General features: G+C 37.4%; 1 protein-coding gene across 1 annotated transcript; it reads right to left on the bottom strand.

The window, feature by feature from the left end:
- Positions 1–1,176: 1,176 nt before the first annotated feature.
- Positions 1,177–14,096, bottom strand: cbx8a (chromobox homolog 8a (Pc class homolog, Drosophila)). Its single transcript, XM_061974366.1, has 5 exons — positions 13,877–14,096; positions 13,682–13,725; positions 5,254–5,319; positions 2,256–2,322; positions 1,177–2,189 (listed from the first exon to the last, which is right to left on the bottom strand). The coding sequence occupies exons 1-5, from the start codon at positions 13,943–13,945 to the stop codon at positions 1,587–1,589; spliced, it is 849 nt and encodes a 282-aa protein (XP_061830350.1). The 5' UTR covers positions 13,946–14,096; the 3' UTR covers positions 1,177–1,586.
- Between the last annotated feature and the right edge of the window lie 6,181 nt (positions 14,097–20,277).

The following is a 20,277-nucleotide window of genomic DNA, read 5'->3' as shown; positions in this document are numbered from 1 at the left end:
TCTTGCTAATGCAACAATACAACTGTGCTCCCTATATTGGGAGATGTTTCTAATATTTGGTCTCCCTTTTTTAAAACAGGGACGAAATATTAGGGACACGTCAGGATGCATGTTCTAGAACAACTCATCCTACGTGAATCAAAACTGAGCATGGTTATTTCTTGAAATGCTGAATTTTTTTATGCAGATCTTGCTAATGCTAATGCAACAATACAACTGCGAGATGTTTCTTATATTTGGTCTCCCTTGTTTAAAACAGGGACGAAATATTAGGGACACACCAAGATGCATGTTCTAGAACAACTCATCCTATGTGAATCAAAACTGAGCATGGTTATTTCTTGAAATGCTGACTTTTTGATGCAGATCTTGCTAATGCAACAATACAACTGTGCTGCCTATATTGGGAGATGTTACTAATATTTGGTCTCTCTTATGTTAAAACAGGGACGAAATATTAGGGACACGTCAGAGTCAAAACTCATCCTCAGAGAATCATATCAATCAAAACTGAGCTTGGTTATTTCTTGAAATGCTGGATTTTTTTTTTATCTAGATCTTGCTAATGCTAATGCTAATGCAACAACACAACTGGGAGATGTTCCTAATATTTGGTCTCCCTTTTTTAAAACAGGGACGAAATATTAGGGACACGTCAGGATGCATGTTCTAGAACAACTCATCCTATGTGAATCAAAACTGAACATGGTTATTTCTTTAAATGCTGACTTTTTTATGCAGATCTTGCTAATGCTAATGCTAATGCAACAACACAACTGGGAGATGTTTCTAATATTTGGTCTCCCTTATTTAAAACAGGGACGAAATATTAGGGACACGTCAGGATGCATGTTCTAGCACAACTCATCCTATGTGAATCAAAACTGAACATGGTTATTTCTTTAAATGCTGACTTTTTGATGCAGATCTTGCTAATGCTAATGCAACAATACAACTGCGAAATGTTTCTAATATTTGGTCTCCCTTGTTTAAAACAGGGACGAAATATTAGGGACACACCAAGATGCATGTTCTAGAACAACTCATCCTATGTGAATCAAAACTGAGCATGGTTATTTCTTTAAATGCTGACTTTTTGATGCAGATCTTGCTAATGCAACAATACAACTGTGCTGCCTATATTGGGGGATGTTACTAATATTTGGTCTCCCTTATTTTAAAACAGGGACGAAATATTAGGGACACGTCAGAGTCAAAACTCATCCTCAGAGAATCATGTCAATCAAAACTGAGCTTGGTTATTTCTTGAAATGCTTAATTTTTTTTAAATCCAGATCTTGCTAATGCTAATGCTAATGCAACAACACAACTGGGAGATGTTCCTAATATTTGGTCTCCCTTGTTTAAAACAGGGACGAAATATTAGGGACACGTCAGGTTATTTTTTAAGCAGATCTTGCTAATATTTTGCCATCCTACTTAAGATAAACAAGAGGGAGGAAATATTAGGGACATGTTATATAACAACTAAAGTGAACATCTGAGAAGTTAGCAAGATTATTAGCAAAAATTTTGAATTTTGGTGCGGACTTGTAGTGTACCTAATGAAGTGGGTGCGGGTTTCTTCATCTTTTCCCGCGGAAGAAGCCTTCGTCGGTGTAGTTCTCCCTGACGGTGACGGTCAGGAGGTTCATGGTGACGTCAGTGACGGTCACGGTCTCCAGGTTGCGGAAGCGCGGCTTCCACGCCGCGCCGCCGCCGCCGCGGGGCGTGGGCGGACAGACGACGCCCAGCTCCTCGACGTAATATCGCGTCCGGCCTGCGCGGTCCTGCGGCTTGGGCGTGATGGTGGTCTCCTCCCGGAACCTCCTGGTCAGCTGCGCCAGGCTGGGATCGGACGTTTCCGCCGAGGGTCTGCGTGTTTTGACGGCGGGCTGCGCGTAGTCCTCGTCCCGCTCGTACAGCAGACGCAGTTTGGGCTTTCGTCCTCGCTTCCGGGCGAGGCGCGCCGGGGACGAGTCCTCCGCCAGCCGCTCCTGCTCCTGCATGAAGTGGTGGTGGACGCTCTCCCCGCGGTTGACGGCGCTGGGGGGGAAGATGGTGGGCACCACGGCCCGCAGACCCTCCCTGGCCCTCGGCGTGGCGACGGGCTCCGGCACCGGGTAGGAGACCTGGATAGGCCGGACTGAATCTCCTCCAAATTCGTACATTTTCTCCCTGTCTTTGGCCTGCATCGACCACAGTTATCTTTTGACGTGTTTTTTTTTTTTTTTAAAGTGATTTATAAGACTGACCTTCAGGAGAAATGTCTCAGGTTTGGGTCCTCGCTTTTTGGGCCCGAAAAGCTCCCGCTCCCGTTCCCTAATGAACACAAATTGTATAAAAATAAAAAAAATACGTAAAAATCTACAAAAAAATTACTTCCTCTTTGCTCAAAATGAGTCATATGAATTAAGTGTAATTTTTAGTATTTGTAGTCTAATTAGCCGACTTGCTAATCAATTAGCTTGCGGATGCTAGCGCTAACTGCAGGTGCGGCCTGCTAACAGACTATTTAAATATAGCCGGCTTGACGAGGAATTAGCTTGCAGAATCCATTTAAAAATGGTTATATCCATTATTACTGATATATATTGCTGATGTGTGGCAAGTGAGGTGAGTTATCTTGCGAGTAAAACATTCTTACTAATAAGGTGCCGAAGCTAATTGAGCTACATTGCTATTTTATGACTGGTATGACTAAGCGGATATCTAATTAGCCAGCCTGTTTAATAGCTACGCTAATTAATTATATTTAACTATATACTATGTTTACATACTTCATCGTTCTGCTTATTAACTATTTAGTTTGCTTTTGCTCAGATGAACTACTTGTATGTTGCTATTTTATGGCAAGGCTAGACAGCTAATTAGCCTCATAGCTCTACTTATTATCTAATTAGCCAGCCTGTTTAATAGCTCTGCTAATTGATTATATTTATATATACATTATGTTTACATACTTCATCGTTCTGCTTATTAACTATTTAGTTTGCTTTTGCTCAGATGAACTACTTGTATGTTTCTATTTTATAGCTAATCTAGACAGCTAATTAACATCAAAACGCTACTTATCTAATTAGGCAGCCTGTTTAATAGCTATGCTAATTAATTATATTTAACTATACATTATGTTTATATACTTCATCGTTCTGCTTATTAACTATTTAGTTTGCTTTTGCTCAGATGCGCTACTTGTATGTTTCTATTTTATAGCTAATCTAGACAGCTAATTAACATCAAAACGCTACTTGTCTAATTAGACAGCCTGTTTAATAGCTATGCTAATTAATTATATTTAACTATACGTTATGTTTATATACTTCATCGTTCTGCTTATTAACTATTTAGTATGCTTTTGCTAAGATGAGCTACTTGTATGTTGCTATTTTATAGCTAATCTAGACAGCTAAATAGCCTCATACCTCTACGTATTATCTAATTAGCTATGCTAATTAATTATATTTATCTATACATTATGTTTACATACTTGATCGTTCTGCTTATTAACTATTTAGCTTGCTGTTGCTCAGATGAGCTACTTATATGTTGCTATTTTATAGCTAATCTAGTCAGCTAATTAGCAACATAGTTTTACTTATTATGTAATTAGCCAGCCTGTTTAATAGCAATGCTAATTAATTATATTTATCTATACATTATGTTAACATACTTGATCGTTCTGCTCATTAACTATTAACTTGCTATTTTATAGCGAGGCAAGACAGCTAATTAGCATCATAGCTCTACTTATCTAATTAGCCAGCCTGTTTAATAGTTATGCTAATTAATTATATTAATCTCTACATTATGTTTACATACTTGATCGTTCTGCTTATTAACTATTTAGCTTGCTTTTGCTCGGATAAACTACTTGTATGTTGCTATTTTATAGCGAATCTAGACAGCTATTTAGCCTCATAACTCTACTTATTATCTAATCAGCCAGCCTGTTTAATAGTAAGTAAGTTTTATTTATAAAGTGCTTTTCACAGATAAAATCACAAAGCGTTGTACAAAACATAGGTGAAGTAAAACAATAATTCAATTTAAAACAACAGGGGCAACATCATAAAAAGGATACACAGTGATAGTTAAAAGGTGCATTAACTAAAAGCTTTACTAAAAAGAGAAGTTTTCAAATGTTTCTTCAAAGTGTCAACACAGTCAAGATCACGAAGGGACTGGTGCAAGTTGTTCCAGAGTCTGGGATCTATAGCCTGGAATGCCAGGCTTCCACGGGTTTTAAAACCAGTTTTTGGGATCTTTAGAAGACCCTGGCCTGAAGACCGGAGGGCATAGCACTGCTAGTTAATTATATTTATCCATACATTATGTTTACATACTTGATCTTTCTGCTTATTAACTATTTAGTTGGCTGTTGCTTAGAAGAGCTACTTGTATGTTGCTATTTTACAGCGAGGCGAGATTGCTAATTAGCCTCATAACGCTAATTAATCATATTGCTCAGGCTAAAGCTAGTTGTGCTATCTTACATCCACCCCTGTGTTGGAGCCTATCCCAGCTGCACTTACTATAGCAAAATGTATTTAAAATTGTTATTTACCTATTTGTTCAGTTTGTTTTTTTAGTGATGTGATCATCAATTGATTCATGTTATTCTTAACAAAAGAGAAATATAATCTTAGAGAAAAATGTAATTTGAAACATTTGAATACGCGTACAACAATTAAGACCTTCAGTATATCAGTATGTGGCATTACAATATGGAATGGATTAAGCAAAGACATGTACTAATATGATCCACTTCAAGAAACTCTTCAAACTTAAAAGTGTTTACAAAGTACAAAGAAAAAGAATAATGATAAACATTCTGAATTTATTTCATCCATCCATTCATTTTCTAGATAATCTTAATCATCTCACCATATGAAATATAACTTACTTCACCAATTATTTATTTTATTTTTTATTTTTTTGTATTACTTATGGAGTATATTGTGAATACATTGAGAACAGGAAGTGAACAAAAGTTTTAGCAACTGCTATGTAAAGGAACATGTTGAATAGAGAAACTGGAAATTGTGATGTATCATGTTGTATGCATGCATGTTCCAAATAAACTCAAAACAGTACGACTCACTAATGAGCCGGAAATGTTATCAAAGTACGGTTCTGAATGACATGACATTGTGTGGGGTGATCTGCTAAGTGCATTATCACATTGTCACATCGTCGAAAACTTAACAGTATTATTTGTATGTGCACGCTGTAGGACTCCAGTGTCGTTACCTCTCCTCGAAGGCTGCCAAGAGGCGCTCATCCAGGATATTTTCTTCTGGTTCCCATGTGCTGTACCTGCAACCAGGTAAGAGGATCTCAACACGCTTAACGTTTACAACAATCTGTTTACTATTACCAGTGGTGGGCCGTCAGGGCCGGCAAGGCCTTGAAATCATGATCATAAATTAATAAAAGTTCATTTTATCTTTAGTTGACTTTCTATTAGAGATTGGTTGATGAGGCGTCATGAAGCGTTTCGACACATTGCAAAACTGTATTGATACTGTGTCGATACTGTGTCACTAAATACTGACATCTGCTGGACATTAAAAATCCCTACAGGCAACCTATGGACCGACTCAACTGACACTGATTTGATGCCCTAGTACAGGGGTCACCAACCTTTTTGAAACCAAAAACTACTTCTTGGGTACTGATTAATGCGAAGGGCTACCAGTTTGATACACACTTAAATAAATAAATATATTGTCATTTGTAAGTTACACGTAAGTGTGATTTAAACAAGAATAGCTAAATAAATAAATGTATATATATAAAAAAATGGGTATTTCTGTCTGTCATTCAGTCGTACATTTTTTTTTTCTTTTACGGAAGGTTTTTTGTAGAGAATAAATTATGAAAAAAACACTTAATTGAACGGTTTAAAAGAGGAGAAAACACGAAAAAATTTAAAATAAAATTTTGAAACATAGTTTATCTTCAATTTCGACTCTTTAAAATTCAAAATTCAACTGACAAAAAGAAGAGAAAAACTAGCTTATTTGAATCTTTTTGAAAAAATTTAAAAAATAATTTATGGAACATCATTAGTAATTTTTCCTGATTAAGATACATTTTAGAATTTTGATGACATGTTTTAAATTGGTTAAAATCCAATCTGCACTTTGTTAGAATATTTAACAAATTGGACCAAGCTATATTTCTAACAAAGACAAATCAGTATTTCTTCTAGATTTTCCAGAACAAACATTTTAAAAGAAATTCAAAATACTTTGAAATAAGATTTAAATTTGATTCTACAGATTTTCTAGATTTGCCAGAATAATTTTTTTGAATTTTAATCATAGTAAGTTTGAAGAAATATTTCACAAATATTCTTCGTCGAAAAAACAGAAGCTAAAATATGTATTATTCTTTACAATAAAAAGAAAAAAATTTACTTGAACATTGATTTAAATTGTCAGGAAAGAAGAGGAATAAATTTAAAAGGTAAAAAGGTATATTTGTTTAAAAATCCTAAAATAATTTTTAAGGTTGTATTTTTTCTCTAAAATTGTATTTCTAAAAGTAATAAGAAGCAAAGTAAAAAATAAATGAATTTATTTAAACAAGTGAAGACCCATCCATCCATCCATTTTCTACCGCTTATTCCAAGTGAAGACCAAGTCTTTAAAATATTTTCTTGGATTTTCAAATTCTATTTGAGTTTTGTCTCTTTTAGAATTAAAAATGTCGAGCAAAGCGAGACCAGCTTGCTAGTAAATAAATAAAATTTAAAAAATAGAGGCAGCTCACTGGTAAGTGCTGCTCTTTGAGCTATTTTTAGAACAGGCCAGCGGGCGACTGATCTGGTCCTTACGGGCTACCTGGTGACCGCGGGCACCGCGTTGGTGACCCCTGCCCTAGTATTTACAATAATATTGTATTTCATTTAGGATTATTTCATATCTTCATTTATATAAAAATATATTTTTATCTTTTTTAGATACAGTCAATAAATAATGTGAACATGTATCATAACATGGAAATCTAAGAGAACGTGTTGTGGATGATTGTGGACTGGGAATTTTTTTTAATTTTATTTTTTTACACATTTTTATAAAAATAAAAAAAAGTTTTTCCGACGTATTACATTTTAGACGATTTCTCTTCTTAGTTATTATTTCTCCGGCTGTAGAAAAGACACGCTCACAGGGCACAGAGGAGGCGTCAGTGCGACACAGTTGGCGTATCGGTCACGTGACCAAAACAGCTCATGATCGGTCACGTGACTTTCTAAAAGCGGTATGCGCACCGACACAGGGTTTCGCTCTATGAGCTCGACGCATGCGCCGATGCATCGGTGTTGCCGGACCCATCACTACTTTCCATACATATATGAAAGTATTCATCATATTCTCTTCATGTCATATTAGGCTCCATTGTTGCTGTTTTTAAGTTAGAGTTGTTATCCAATCAGAATTCAGCTTTCTTGTTGCCAGCCCTGTGTGAATTCTGCCGGAGGCCTTTTGAACCAACATCAGCGGGCGGCTGTGCAGTTTAACGAACGGAGGACATTCAGTTAACAGACAGTTGCGATAGCCCATCAGATCACAAGTTGTTGACAGTAGCCCATCTAGGTAGGCTTACGTTGAACGTTGACTGTGATTGGATACTCTATTGTCACCCCCAAGTATTGACTGACTGATTGATTGATTGAAACTTTTATTAGTAGTTTGCACACATATTCCGTACAATTGACCACTAAATGGTAACACCCGAGTAAGTTTTTCAAGTTGTTTAAGTCCGCGTTAATCAATTCATGGTATCCAATCCAGAGGTGGGTAGAGTAGCCAGAAATTGTACTCAAGTAAGAGTACTGTTACTTTAGAGATTTACTACTCAAGTAAAAGTAAGGAGTAGTCACCCAAATATTTACTTGAGTAAAAGTAAAAAGTATGTTGTGAAAAAACTACTCAAGTACTGAGTAACTGATGAGTAACATACACACTCATATCATATATACATATATATATATATATATATATATATATATATATATACATATATATATATATACACACATACATATACATTGATATATACAGTATATAATTTATATGTATTTATTTTGCTGTTTTTGTTTACATGTTAAAGGTGTTTTAATGAATATACATGCATGTTTAACATATAGATTCCTTTCTTTCATGAAGACAAGAATATAAGTTGGTGTATTACCTGATTCTGATGACTTGCGTTGATTGTAATCAGACAGTCGTGATGATAACGTCCACGTTTTCAAATGGAGGAGAAGAAAAGTTCCTCCTTTCTGTCTAATACCACATGAAAGTGGTGGGGTTTTGGCATCTTATTTGTCCAGCTTCCATATTTGTTTTTATACACTTTACAAGAAATATATTGGCGTCAAACTCCGTATCTTGCTAGCTTGTTTGCGCTGGCTTTCGGAGACTCTTGTTTTGAAAGCGCAGGCGCGATGGAGCGGCACTTTTATTGTGAAGACAGGAACGTCCTCATGTGCGGTCAGTCTTTAGGCTTTTGACGGGATGTACGGTTGAAATAAAAAAGTATCTTTTTTCCTTCACACTTTTGATTGATTGATTGGAACTTTTATTATTAGATTGCACAGTACAGTACACATTCCGTACAATTGACCACTAAATGGTAACACCCCAATAAGTTTTTCAACTTGTTTAAGTCAGGTCATGTGACCACCTGGCTCTGTTTGATTGGTCCAACGTCACCAGTGACTGCATCTGATTGGTGGAACGAAGTGAAACGTCACCAGTAAGGCAGGCACTTTGAAGGTCTGTCTGACAGACCAAAACAAACAAAGCGTGCATTAACAGATCGATAAAAATTAGTAGCGAGTAGCGAGCTGAATGTAGATAAAAGTAGCGGAGTAAAAGTAGCGTTCCTTCTCTATAAATTTACTTAAGTAAAAGTAAAAGTACGTTGCATTAAAACTACTCTTAGAAGTACAATTTATCCCAAAAGTTACTCAAGTAGATGTAACGGAGTAAATGTAGCGCGTTACTACCCACCTCTGATCCAATCACAAGCTGTGATTTACGAAAGCAGAAAGTGGCACCGGAGCCATACCCGGCCAGCGGAGAAATCAGCGGTACTCACTTTTTTTTAACCAACAAAGAAGCAGAGCAAAATGTTGATTAGGTGGCGGATATATATATTTGCAAGGGCATTTTCAAGAAGGATATTTAAAGAGAAACTAGATCTTGTGAAACGAGGTCGGCCGACCCCGGAAACTAGTTAAGCTGTCCTGGCGGTGAAATGGTTTGCCTAAATCAGGGGTCGGCAACCCGCGGCTCTAGAGCCGCATGCGGCTCTTTAGCGCCGCCCTAGTGGCTCCCTGGAGCTTTTCCAAAGATGTATGAAAAATGGAAAAAGATGAGGGGAAAGAATTTATTTTTTGTTTTAATATGGTTTCTGTAGGAGGCCAAACATGACACAAACCTCCCTAATTGTTATAAATCCCACTGTTTATATTAAACATGCTTCACTGATTCGAGTATTTGGTGAGCGCCGTTTTGTCCTACTAATTTTGGCGGTCCTTGAACTCACCGTAGTTTGTTTACATGTATTAACTTTCTCCGACTTTCTAGGACGTGTTTTATGCCACTTCTTTTTCTGTCTAATTTTGTCCACCAAACTTTTAACGTTGTGCATGAATGCACAAAAGGTGAGTTTTGTTGAAGTTATTGACTTGTGGGGAGTGCTAATCGGACATATTTGGTCACTGCATCACTGCAAGCTAATCGATGCTAACATGCTATTTAGGCTAGCTATATGTACATATTGCATCATAATGCCTCGTTTGTAGGTATATTTGAGCTCATTTAATGTCCTTTAAGTCCTCTTAATTCAATTTATATCTCATGACACACTATCTGTATGTAAAATGGCTTTTAATTTTTTTGCGGCTCCAGCCAGATTTGTTTTTGTATTTTTGGTCCAATATGGCTCTTTCAACATTTTGGGTTGCCGACCCCTGGCCTGAATCAACCAACTACGAGCGGTACCAATGGCTTATATGGCATCAAATTGTGAATTCATTCAATATGGTTTTTCAATTATTTTTGTTTTGACAGTACCAAGTCCGATGCGGGTTTATTGATTATTAAATGTGCCAAAAAAATAGCCCGTTTTGTCCACCAGTGACAAATTGAGGCGATTCAATGCCCAGCAGTGTGCAAGTGTGTCTCTGTATAGTATTCCTTAATTCCGTGGTCATGTGGTGACATAAATGATTGTATTTGGAGAGATATTTATTGAAGTCGGACTAAGTAAGACATCACTGAAGGCCAAGCATACTTGCCGATTTTCCCGGGAGAGTCCCGAATTTCAGTGCCCCTCCCGAAAATCTCTCAGGGCTACCATTCTCACAAATTTCTCCCGATTTCCACCCGGACAACAATATTGGGGGCGTGCCTTTAGCGTCCTCTCTCACCTGAAACCTTCACCCTTTAACGTCCGCATGCTGTCCTCAGCCACGTCCGCTTTTCCTCCATATAAACAGCGTGCCGGCCCAGTCACATAACATCTATGGCTTTTGGAACTCGGTGCGCACACAACAACCTTTCTGGATTCGATAAGGAAACGGTTCGATAAGAGGATTCGCTAATGGCATCGACATCGATCATTTCTTAACGAACATCATCCCTATCCTTCACCGGGCGCCGTTTCCGGCCGGACAATAATAACGGTTACACCTCGAAGTCAAGCGCGGCGATCAGAACAGAAGAAGAAGGAGACGAAGCAGAAGAAGAGACATGGCGACGACAAGTAAGAAGAAGAAGTACGCTTGCGAGTTCCAAAATGATTGGAAAAAAGAATTTCAGTTCATCCAGGACAGCTGGAAGGGGAAGGGGTATGCTGCCTGCAAATTTTGTAGATCAGACTTCTCCATTGAACACGGTGGCCGAACGGATATAGTCACTCATGAACGGTCAGAGAAGCACAAGGCTGCGGCAACGCAGCACCGGTCACAGCCCAGTATTATGGCCCATAATACTTTTATATATATATATATATATATATATATATATATAATAAGTGGCTGGGGAGAGGGAAGTCTGGGCTTCCCTGCTTAGGCTGCTGCCCCCGCGACCCGACCTCGGATAAGCGGAAGAAGATGGATGGATGGATATATAATAACAGAAATACTTGAATTTCAGTGAATTACAGCTATATATATATATCAGTGGTTCTTAACCTGGGTTCGATGGAACCCTAGGGGTTCGATGAGTCGGCCTCAGGGGTTCGGCGGAGGTCAAGACACACCTGACTCATCGTGTAAATAAAAACTTCTCCCTATCGGCGTATTACGGATACGGCAACAGCTGAAGTCAGACTGATTTGCAGGTGTGTAATTTGTTGTGAGTTTATGCACTGTGTTGGTTTTGTTCTTTGAACAAGGTGATGTTCATGCACGCTTCATTTTGTGCACCAGTATAAAAACATGGTAACACTTTAGTATGGGGAACATATTCACCATTAATTAGTTGCTTAATAATATGCAAATTAGTAACATATTGGCTCTTAACTAGTCATTATTAAGTACTTATTAATGCCTTATTCGGCATGGCCTTACTATAACCCTGGCCCTAACCCTCTAACCCTAACCCTAACCAAATAACTCTAAATTAAGTCTTTGTTACTTAGAATATGTTCCCTTAGTGTCTAAAAAACTCTAAATGAAGTCTTTGTTACTTAGAACTCAGTTAGTCCAGAACGCGGCAGCACGACTTTTAACCAGGAAACGCCAGCATATAACCCCAATTCTTGAGAGTTTGCACTGGCTCCCTGTTCATCTTAGAATAAATTTTAAAACCTTGCTGTTTGTTTTTAAAGCTTTACATGAACTGGCACCTCAGTATATCTCGGACCTCATCCAAATTTACAATCCTGCGCGCGCTCTGAGGTCCGAGAGCCAGCTCCTGCTCGAGGTGCTCAAGACCAGGCTTAAAACCAGGGGAGACCGGGCCTTCTCTGTGGTCGGCCCTAAGCTCTGGAACACTCTGCCCCTCCATGTTCAAACTGCTTCCACAGTGGAGTGTTTTAAGTCTCGTCTCAAGGCCCACTTTTATTCTTTGGCTTTTAACACTACGTGAGTTGTGTGGTCCTCTGTCCTCTGTTGTCCTCTGTGTTTTGTTTTTTTATAAATGTTGATTTCTATTTACTGTTTTAATTGGTTTTACCCTTTAAATCGTTTTTAATCATTGCATGGCAGCTCCCTCCATCAGTGTGTGAATGTGTGTGTGAATGGGTAAATGTGGAAGTAGTGTCAAAGCGCTTTGAGTACCTTGAAGGTAGAAAAGCGCTATACAAGTACAACCCATTTATTTATTTATATTTATTTTTATATTGCTTTTATATTGGTTTTATATGTATTTATTTTTTGTTTTTTATTCAGTCATTGGTGGAGCTCAGGATAATATTTGAATATTGTTTTTAATATTGTTGTGCAGCACTTTGGAAACATTTTTATTGTTTAAATGTGCTATATAAATACAGTGGATTGGATTAGAACAGTGGTTCTTAACCTTGTTGGAGGTACCGAACCCCACCAGTTTCATATGCGCATTCACCGAACCCTTCTTTAGTGAAAAAAAAAAAAAAAAAAAAAAAAAATATATATATATATATATATATATATATATATATATATTTTTTTTTTTTTTCAAATTCAAGACAAAGTTATATGTTTTTGGTAACACTTTAGTATGGGGAACATATTCTAAGTAACAAAGACTTAATTCAGAGTTTTTTGGACACTAGGGGAACATATTCTAAGTAACAAAGACTTAATTTAGAGTTATTTGGTTAGGGCCAGGGTTAGAGGGACAGGGTTATAGTAAGGCCATGCCGAGTAAGGCATTAATAAGTACTTAATAATGACTAGTTAAGAGCCAATATGTTACTAATTCGCATGTTAATAAGCAACTAATTAATGGTGAATATGTTCCCCATACTAAAGTGTTACCATGTTTTTTTTTACTGGTGCACAAAATGAACCGTGCATGAACATCACCTTTTTCAAAGAACAAAACCAACACAGTGCATAAACTCACAACAAATTACACACCTGTAAATCAGTCTGACTTCTGCTGTTGCCGTATCCATAATACACCGATAGGGAGAAGTTTTTATTTACACGATGAGTCGGGTGTGTTTTTGACCTCCTCCTCCCTGAGGCCAACTCACTGAGCCTCTAGGGTTCCATCGAACCCAGGTTAAGAACCACTGGATTACAATATATTCCCCATACTAATGTGTTACCAAAAACATAACTTTGTCTTGAATTTTGCAAAAAAATAACATTTTATTTTTCACTAAAGAAGGGTTCGGTGAATGCACATATGAAACTGGTGGGGTTCGGTGCCTCCAACAAGGTTAAGAACCACTATATATAACTGTAATTCACTGAAATTCAAGTATTTCTTTTATATATCCTGAGGTCTCAAGGTTGGCAAGTATGAGGCCAAGGTGGGAAATGCACGGCCCGCCACTGGCCATTACAACACAGCAAAAAAAAAAAAAAAAAAAAAAAAAAAATCCAACATGGCTGCAAGTCCTGTACATACAGTACAGGCCCCGAGGTGCAGTACTGCCTTTCAGCCAGCAGGGGGCTTTGTTCTCCTTCCTCCTCCCCATTATTTCCAATGGAGAGCGTACTCACTTGTGAGACCAGCCTTTCCATTTCACCAGATATTCCCAACGACCCTGCGAACACGCACACAGAGAGACACACAATACGGTTACAGCTTTAATCGCGTTATTGCATGTCGCTGCTGCGCAAACGCACAGTTGCGTAATAGGCGGAAGCACAAAAAAAAAAAAGGGAGGGGGGTTCATAAAAACGACAGCACCCTACCCGTCTGATCCGTCGCTTAATGATGGACTCGGCCGCGAAGACGCTCTCCCCGACGGCAGAGAGCTCCATGGCGAGACGCTGCCTGTCCCCGGACCCTCTGCGCCGCTGCTCTTTACGCCGATAAAAGCCACACCGCGTCCGCCTAGGGCTGCGTTAATTCCGCACATCCCATAATACGCAATCTGGCACGGCGGGAAGGGGGCGGGCGTGGTGACGTAACGCTTTGTTGCCAGGCACCGCGCTGCATTCCTATTGGCTAGCTTGTTGCTAACAGCCAGGGAGGGGGCGGGGCTCCAGTTGGCTTGTCCAGCCCGCAGGAATGTGAGCGAGTGGCGGACTCGCTGGCTCCCGATGCCCGGCACCCTCCATGTCCCACAGGGGCCACCTTTCACTCACTCTCACCTGACATTTATTTCATTCTCGTCTTTCCCTGTAATTATACACATAATTACTCCCATGCTGCTTGGAGTGTAAAATATGAATAATTGATCAGCGGCAATAAAGACACCCCGCAGTCTCATAAATGTTTGGACGGCGTTATATTTGTACTTAATGTAATTTAAACCTTTTATTTCACATCGACTTTGTATGAATTAAATGCATTGATTATTAATATTGTTGTTGTTGCTTTAAGCGGAATATGTCCTGCTTGCACTCGTATAATAAAACACAACATCGGATACTCTTAATTGACTGCTTTAGTTAAAATAAAATGAAATATTCGACAAAATGATGCAGAGAAGCTGCTCGTAACTCAACTGCGCATGTAATATTTAAACAAGGCAATTGAATTGAAATGGGAACACGATAGAATTGCAGAGTATTTGAGTAGTGAAATGCACAAGTTATTTGATGATTATAAACTATTGATGCATATGATTTGCAACTGTAATTTTTATCAGGTTTTATTTTTGCCTTTTATGTGTATTTCACGGTTTATGGTTTTACCTTGAATTAGATGTGAAATCTATTTGTGCCGATCTTGGCCAGGGCCCTTTGACAAAGGGATTATATGGCTATATTGTTTATATATATATATATATATATATATATATATATATATATATATATAATATTTAAATTTAATTTTAATATTTTTAGTGATCTTTTTTTTTTTTGAAAAATAATGTCACTAGAGACACATTTAACTATAAACCAGTAACCTTTTTTCCTTGCATTATAAAACCAAATATTAGTTGTGACATTTAACTGGGAAGAAGAATTTATATATATATATATATATATATATATATATATATATATATATATATATATATATATATATATATATATATATAATTAGTTGTGACATTTAACTGGGAAGAAGAATTTATATATATATATATATATATATATATATATATATATATATATATATATATATATACTAATATTTGGTTTTATAATGCAAGGAAAAAAGGTTACTGGTTTATAGTTAAATGTGTCTCTAGTGACATTATTTTTCAAAAAAAAAAAAAAAAGATCATTAAAAATATTAAAATTACATTTAAAAGCCTTAATGGAGTTCGCCATTTATCCAATAATTAAAACGAATTAGGTCTTAAAAAGAATTGAAGGCTGAAGAAAAAAAATAGTTTGATGGGAAATTCCCCAAAATAAATATGGGCCTGTAAATAAAATATAAAATACGACACATTTGGAATGTGTAATTTATTTACTATCATGAAGCATCAGTCTATTTTTATATGGTAAAATAAATATATGTATAACTGTGAATGTTTTTTTTTTGTTTTATAGCTGCATGTTATTATTGTGCGTTTATTGTCATTAAAACCTTTATAAATTATTGCACATTTTAGTGAATATTTCTGTAGTTTTGTATACTCTTAAATTTTGCAGAAAATATTTTAATCATAAAAAATATTTCATAGAATCATGAAATCAACACGATTTCACTTCAGCTAAATTGACAGAATAAAGCTCAAATTTGGGGATAAAATAAATTATTTCAAACGTAGCTTCCAAGTTTAGTTATAAAATGTGACAAGTAAGCGACGTTTTTTAATTCATTATTTTAAAAAAATATCTTCATTAAATGATATTATGGAAAAATGTTTAAGATGACGCGATGTTTACGCCGGAGCGTCTTTTGCTTGGTAAAAGAGCCGAAATGTAGAAAAAGGTCCAAGCAGGCAATTATTAACAAGAACAATAATTATGAATGCACATTTGTCTCTTTGCTGGCTTAAATGCCGCCATGAGCACAAGGACGGCCAAACATGCAGACATGTTTGTTGCAGCGACAGACACGGGCGTGGACGTGGACGTGGACGTGCCATGCATGCAGCGTCTGCCGGGGAAACGTCACGTCGAAACCACCATTTTGACCATTTCCCGGTTGCTGCTCTCTCTTTCACATACACACACAGTCACACACACACATGCCCATATTTGGTAGGCGCGACGTGCAAGTGCGGGAGCAGCAATGGCGCCTGACGCAACGCTATAGCGCCAAAAGAAGAGCCATGCAGACGGAGACCGAGCGCCATTGGCTGCGTGGTTTCTGGGCAACTGCACGCTTTGCACACTGCGCTTGGAGCGCAGGCGACATTTTCTCTTTGCAGCTCACATTGTGTTCATCCATCACAGGCAAATTGCAATATCTTATTTTGAAAATCCTCCTGCATCGTAAAAGAAGGTTGTCATATTTGTCCAAATGCATGCAGCAACAACGGTCAAGTAAATAAGGTAATCTATTCATGGGGGTTTAATGCAGCTGGCGCCCAATACTGTCTTTGCTCTTTTGTTGTGCAATATTAAGTGTTTTGATCGTGCACATTTGCATATTTAAAATTGTACCCTCGTCCTTGCAAAAGGCCTCACGATAAAGGCGGAATGTGAAACATCACCCTGCGTCTATAAATATGTTCGTCTCTTCAGGGCCTGCACGGGAACTTGGATCATTCCGTTATGTCACTCCTTTAAAAAAAAAGAACAAACCGAACATTTTTGCTTTTTTTTATTTGTATTGTTATTGTTCTGAGTTTCCAATCACAAGTCTGAGTTTAGGAGCGCAGGGGGGAAAAAAAAGACACGTGACATAGCGAGCGAGTCGAAAGTGTGAGATAAACGCGTGACCTGAACGCATCATGTGAGTTGAAAAATCCCCGTTGAGATTGACACATTTGTTGTTTGTCATGTTGCATAAATACACTCTATTGCAGTGTTTTTTTTTTAACCTTTTTTGAGCCAAGGCACATTTTTTTCATTGAAAAAAATCCAGAGGCACACCACCAGCAGAAATCATAAAAAAATATAAATAAAAATGATTGGATATGACTTCAAACCATAACCAAGCATGCATCACTATAGCTCTTGTCTCAAAGTAGGTGTACTGTCACCACCTGTCACATCACACCCTGACTTATTTGGACTTTTTTGCTGTTTTCCTGTGTTTTAGTTCTTGTCTTGCACTCCTATTTTGATGGCTTTTTCTCTTTTTTTGGTTTTTCCTGTAGCAGTTTCATGTCTTCCTTTGAGCGATATTCCCCGCTTCTGCTTTGTTTTAGCAATCAAGAATATTTCAGTTGTTGCTATCTTTTTTTGTGTGGACATTGTTGATTGTCATGTCATACGGATGTACTTTGCTCCAAACGCTGTAAGTCTTTGCTGTCGTCCAGCATTCTGTATTTGTTTACTCTGTAGCCAGTTCAGTTTTAGTTTTGTTCTGCATAGCCTTCCCTGAGCTTCAATGCCTTTTCTTAGGGGCACTCACCTTTTGTTTATTGTTGGTTTAAGCATTAGATACCTTTTTACCTGCACTATGCCTCCCGCCGTCGTCTGCATATTGTGTTTACGACATGTTCCCGACATCTACAAAGCAATTAGCTACCAGCTTCTACCTACTGATATGGTAAGGTATAACACGGTTACTCTGCTGAGCTCTAGACAGCACCAACACTCAACAGCGGCACATTATTTGCAGACTATAATTACTAGTTTGCAAAACATATTTTTAACCCAAATAGGTGAAACTACATAATCTCCCACGGCACACCAGACTGTATCTCACGGCACACATTGTGCCGCGGCACAGTGGTTGAAAAAACTGCTCTATAGCAGGGGTGTAAAACTGATTTTGGACTGGGTGTCACATTGAGAAAAATCTACTCACGGCACGATAACTTAAAAATAAAGACAACTTCAGATTGTTTTCTTTGTTTAAAAATAGAATAAGCACATTCTGAAAATATACAAATCATAATGTTTTTGTTCTTTTTAACACTTACATGTTGCGGTTAATAATATTTTATCTTTATTTGTTGTTGTTTATACTTTCTGAATAAATTATGTGATAATGTTCATCAGTCAACTCATTGGTGTTCATTTTCACTCTATCAAGATAAAAAAATATATAAAAATCTAATTACAAGATGTTATTTATGTAGTTTGCTAATTTTCCTCGACTGGTGCGCTACCATTATGTGTTTTTTTTTTGTTTTTTTACATATGTAGCATAATCTACAAAGGTACAAAGAATTGCTATTGCGACATCTAGTGGACACATTTAGAACAGCAGTTTCTTTCATTCAAAAATTTCGGCTAATTTTTATACTTGGCAAACTTATCCCGCGGGCAGGATAGAACCTGTTCAGGCCCGCGGGCCGTACGTTTGACACCCCTTCTCTATAGTCTCTGTGAGGGTCCTTCATCTTTTTCCAATGTGCATCTTCAGCGATTTTGAAAAATGAGAATTTACACCAAAAAATCCAATGAAAATTGAAGTGGACTGAAGAAATATTCATACATTTATACATACAAAACATCAATCAAGTTTAATCATGCATGGCCTTCAAAAATAAGTGTCAGATATCATTCTGCTTGGATGGTTCACCACTCTGGTTGGTATTCAGACATGATGTTCAATAGGGTTGAGGTCTGGGATTTGGGAAGGCCATTCTGGAAGCTTAAGGTTGTGCTGTTTGGCATTAAGGAACACACACTTGCATGGTTCTAGATGCTAGTGATTTGAGGTCAAGTTGAATGTAGTCCAATAATGATTCCTTCCATCTTGTAGTACAGTGGTCCCCAAACTATGGCCCGGGGGCCAGATACAGCCCACCAGCGCCCAAAATCTGGCCCCCTGGTAGTCCCGAGTAAAAAAAACAACCCAAAAATGTTTATTTTTTATTTTTATTATTATTTTTTTAATCTGTCTTCTCTAGCCCATCCATCAATCCATTTTCTACCGCTTGAGAAGAGCCCCACATTGTACGACACCCCCATGCTTAGCAGCCTTGAAAACCTCACTTTTACTTATTTTAACATTTTTATCGTCATTGTTGGTATAGAACTCAATCTTTGTCTCTTGGTAGACCATAAAACACCTTGCTTGTTCACATGGGACACCGCAAATTTCAGGCAAGCTGGACAGTGATGTTTTATTAGTTCGCTGTACAAATGACCCGGCAGGGTGTTCTAGCAGTTTATGGCAGACTGGAGCTTTGGTGGGTGGTTCCAACAAAAACAACAAAAAATACAACTGACATCTAACTTCCAATTGTAATTTTGCAATTACAATAGAATCACGACTGCTGTATTTATAATTATAATTGTATTGTTAATTGCTCAATCATTTTAACAGCATACTGAACAAGAGTGCAACATTTAGTCTATAGAAGCATAAATCAGTTTGGATCTACAGTAATTTGTTGTGATATGAATGTGAGGGTGAAGGCTTTTCTGTCTGTGTTGACCCTGCAATGAGGTGGTGACTGCCCTCTGCCCTTGTGCAACTGGGTTAGCCTCCAGCCCAGTAGCAACCCAGAAAGCCACAAGCAGTAGAAAGTGGTTGGATTATGATTACAGTACTTTACTGTTAAATAACAGTTTGTTGCTGTGAAATGCAAAATGATTGTCGTTTTTACAGTGATTTGTTGTAAGGTCACAGTTGTTTACAATATATTGTTAAATGCTGTGAAATCCTGTTTTTTTTTAACAGTGTTCATGATCATCTAGTGACAAATTAATAGGACTTGACCTTGTTTCACCTCCACAATCTACTTATTGAATTGTTTTAGGTGAATGTACATATAGGGTGTATTAAGCCTAATTTTGTGTGAATTACAGTAAATCCTTCAAAAATAAATGTTAAAACAGTTATTCTGGCCCAAAACTAAACTTCTGACTGCATTTCTTTTTTGTTTTTAAATATTTCCTGACGCGAAAGCTAAAGGCCAAGATAAAATTAATCCAAATTAAGTTTACGTCCACTTTGTTTACTTTCAAATGAGAATGTTAGGTTGATTCAAAAAGTGATATCTTCCTGTACAGTGGTGCGTCGAGTTTCATAAGCAATCAGTTCCAAAAAGTCTGAATCATGTGAAAACTGGTTCATAAGACATATTGCAAATGATATGAATCCGTTTCAGACAAAAAAT

Source organism: Nerophis lumbriciformis, linkage group LG22, assembly GCF_033978685.3.
Source record: "Nerophis lumbriciformis linkage group LG22, RoL_Nlum_v2.1, whole genome shotgun sequence".
NCBI lineage: Eukaryota > Metazoa > Chordata > Actinopteri > Syngnathiformes > Syngnathidae > Nerophis > Nerophis lumbriciformis.
The sequence above is the reverse complement of the archived record's forward strand: the minus strand, read 5'-3'. Positions and strand labels throughout refer to the sequence as shown.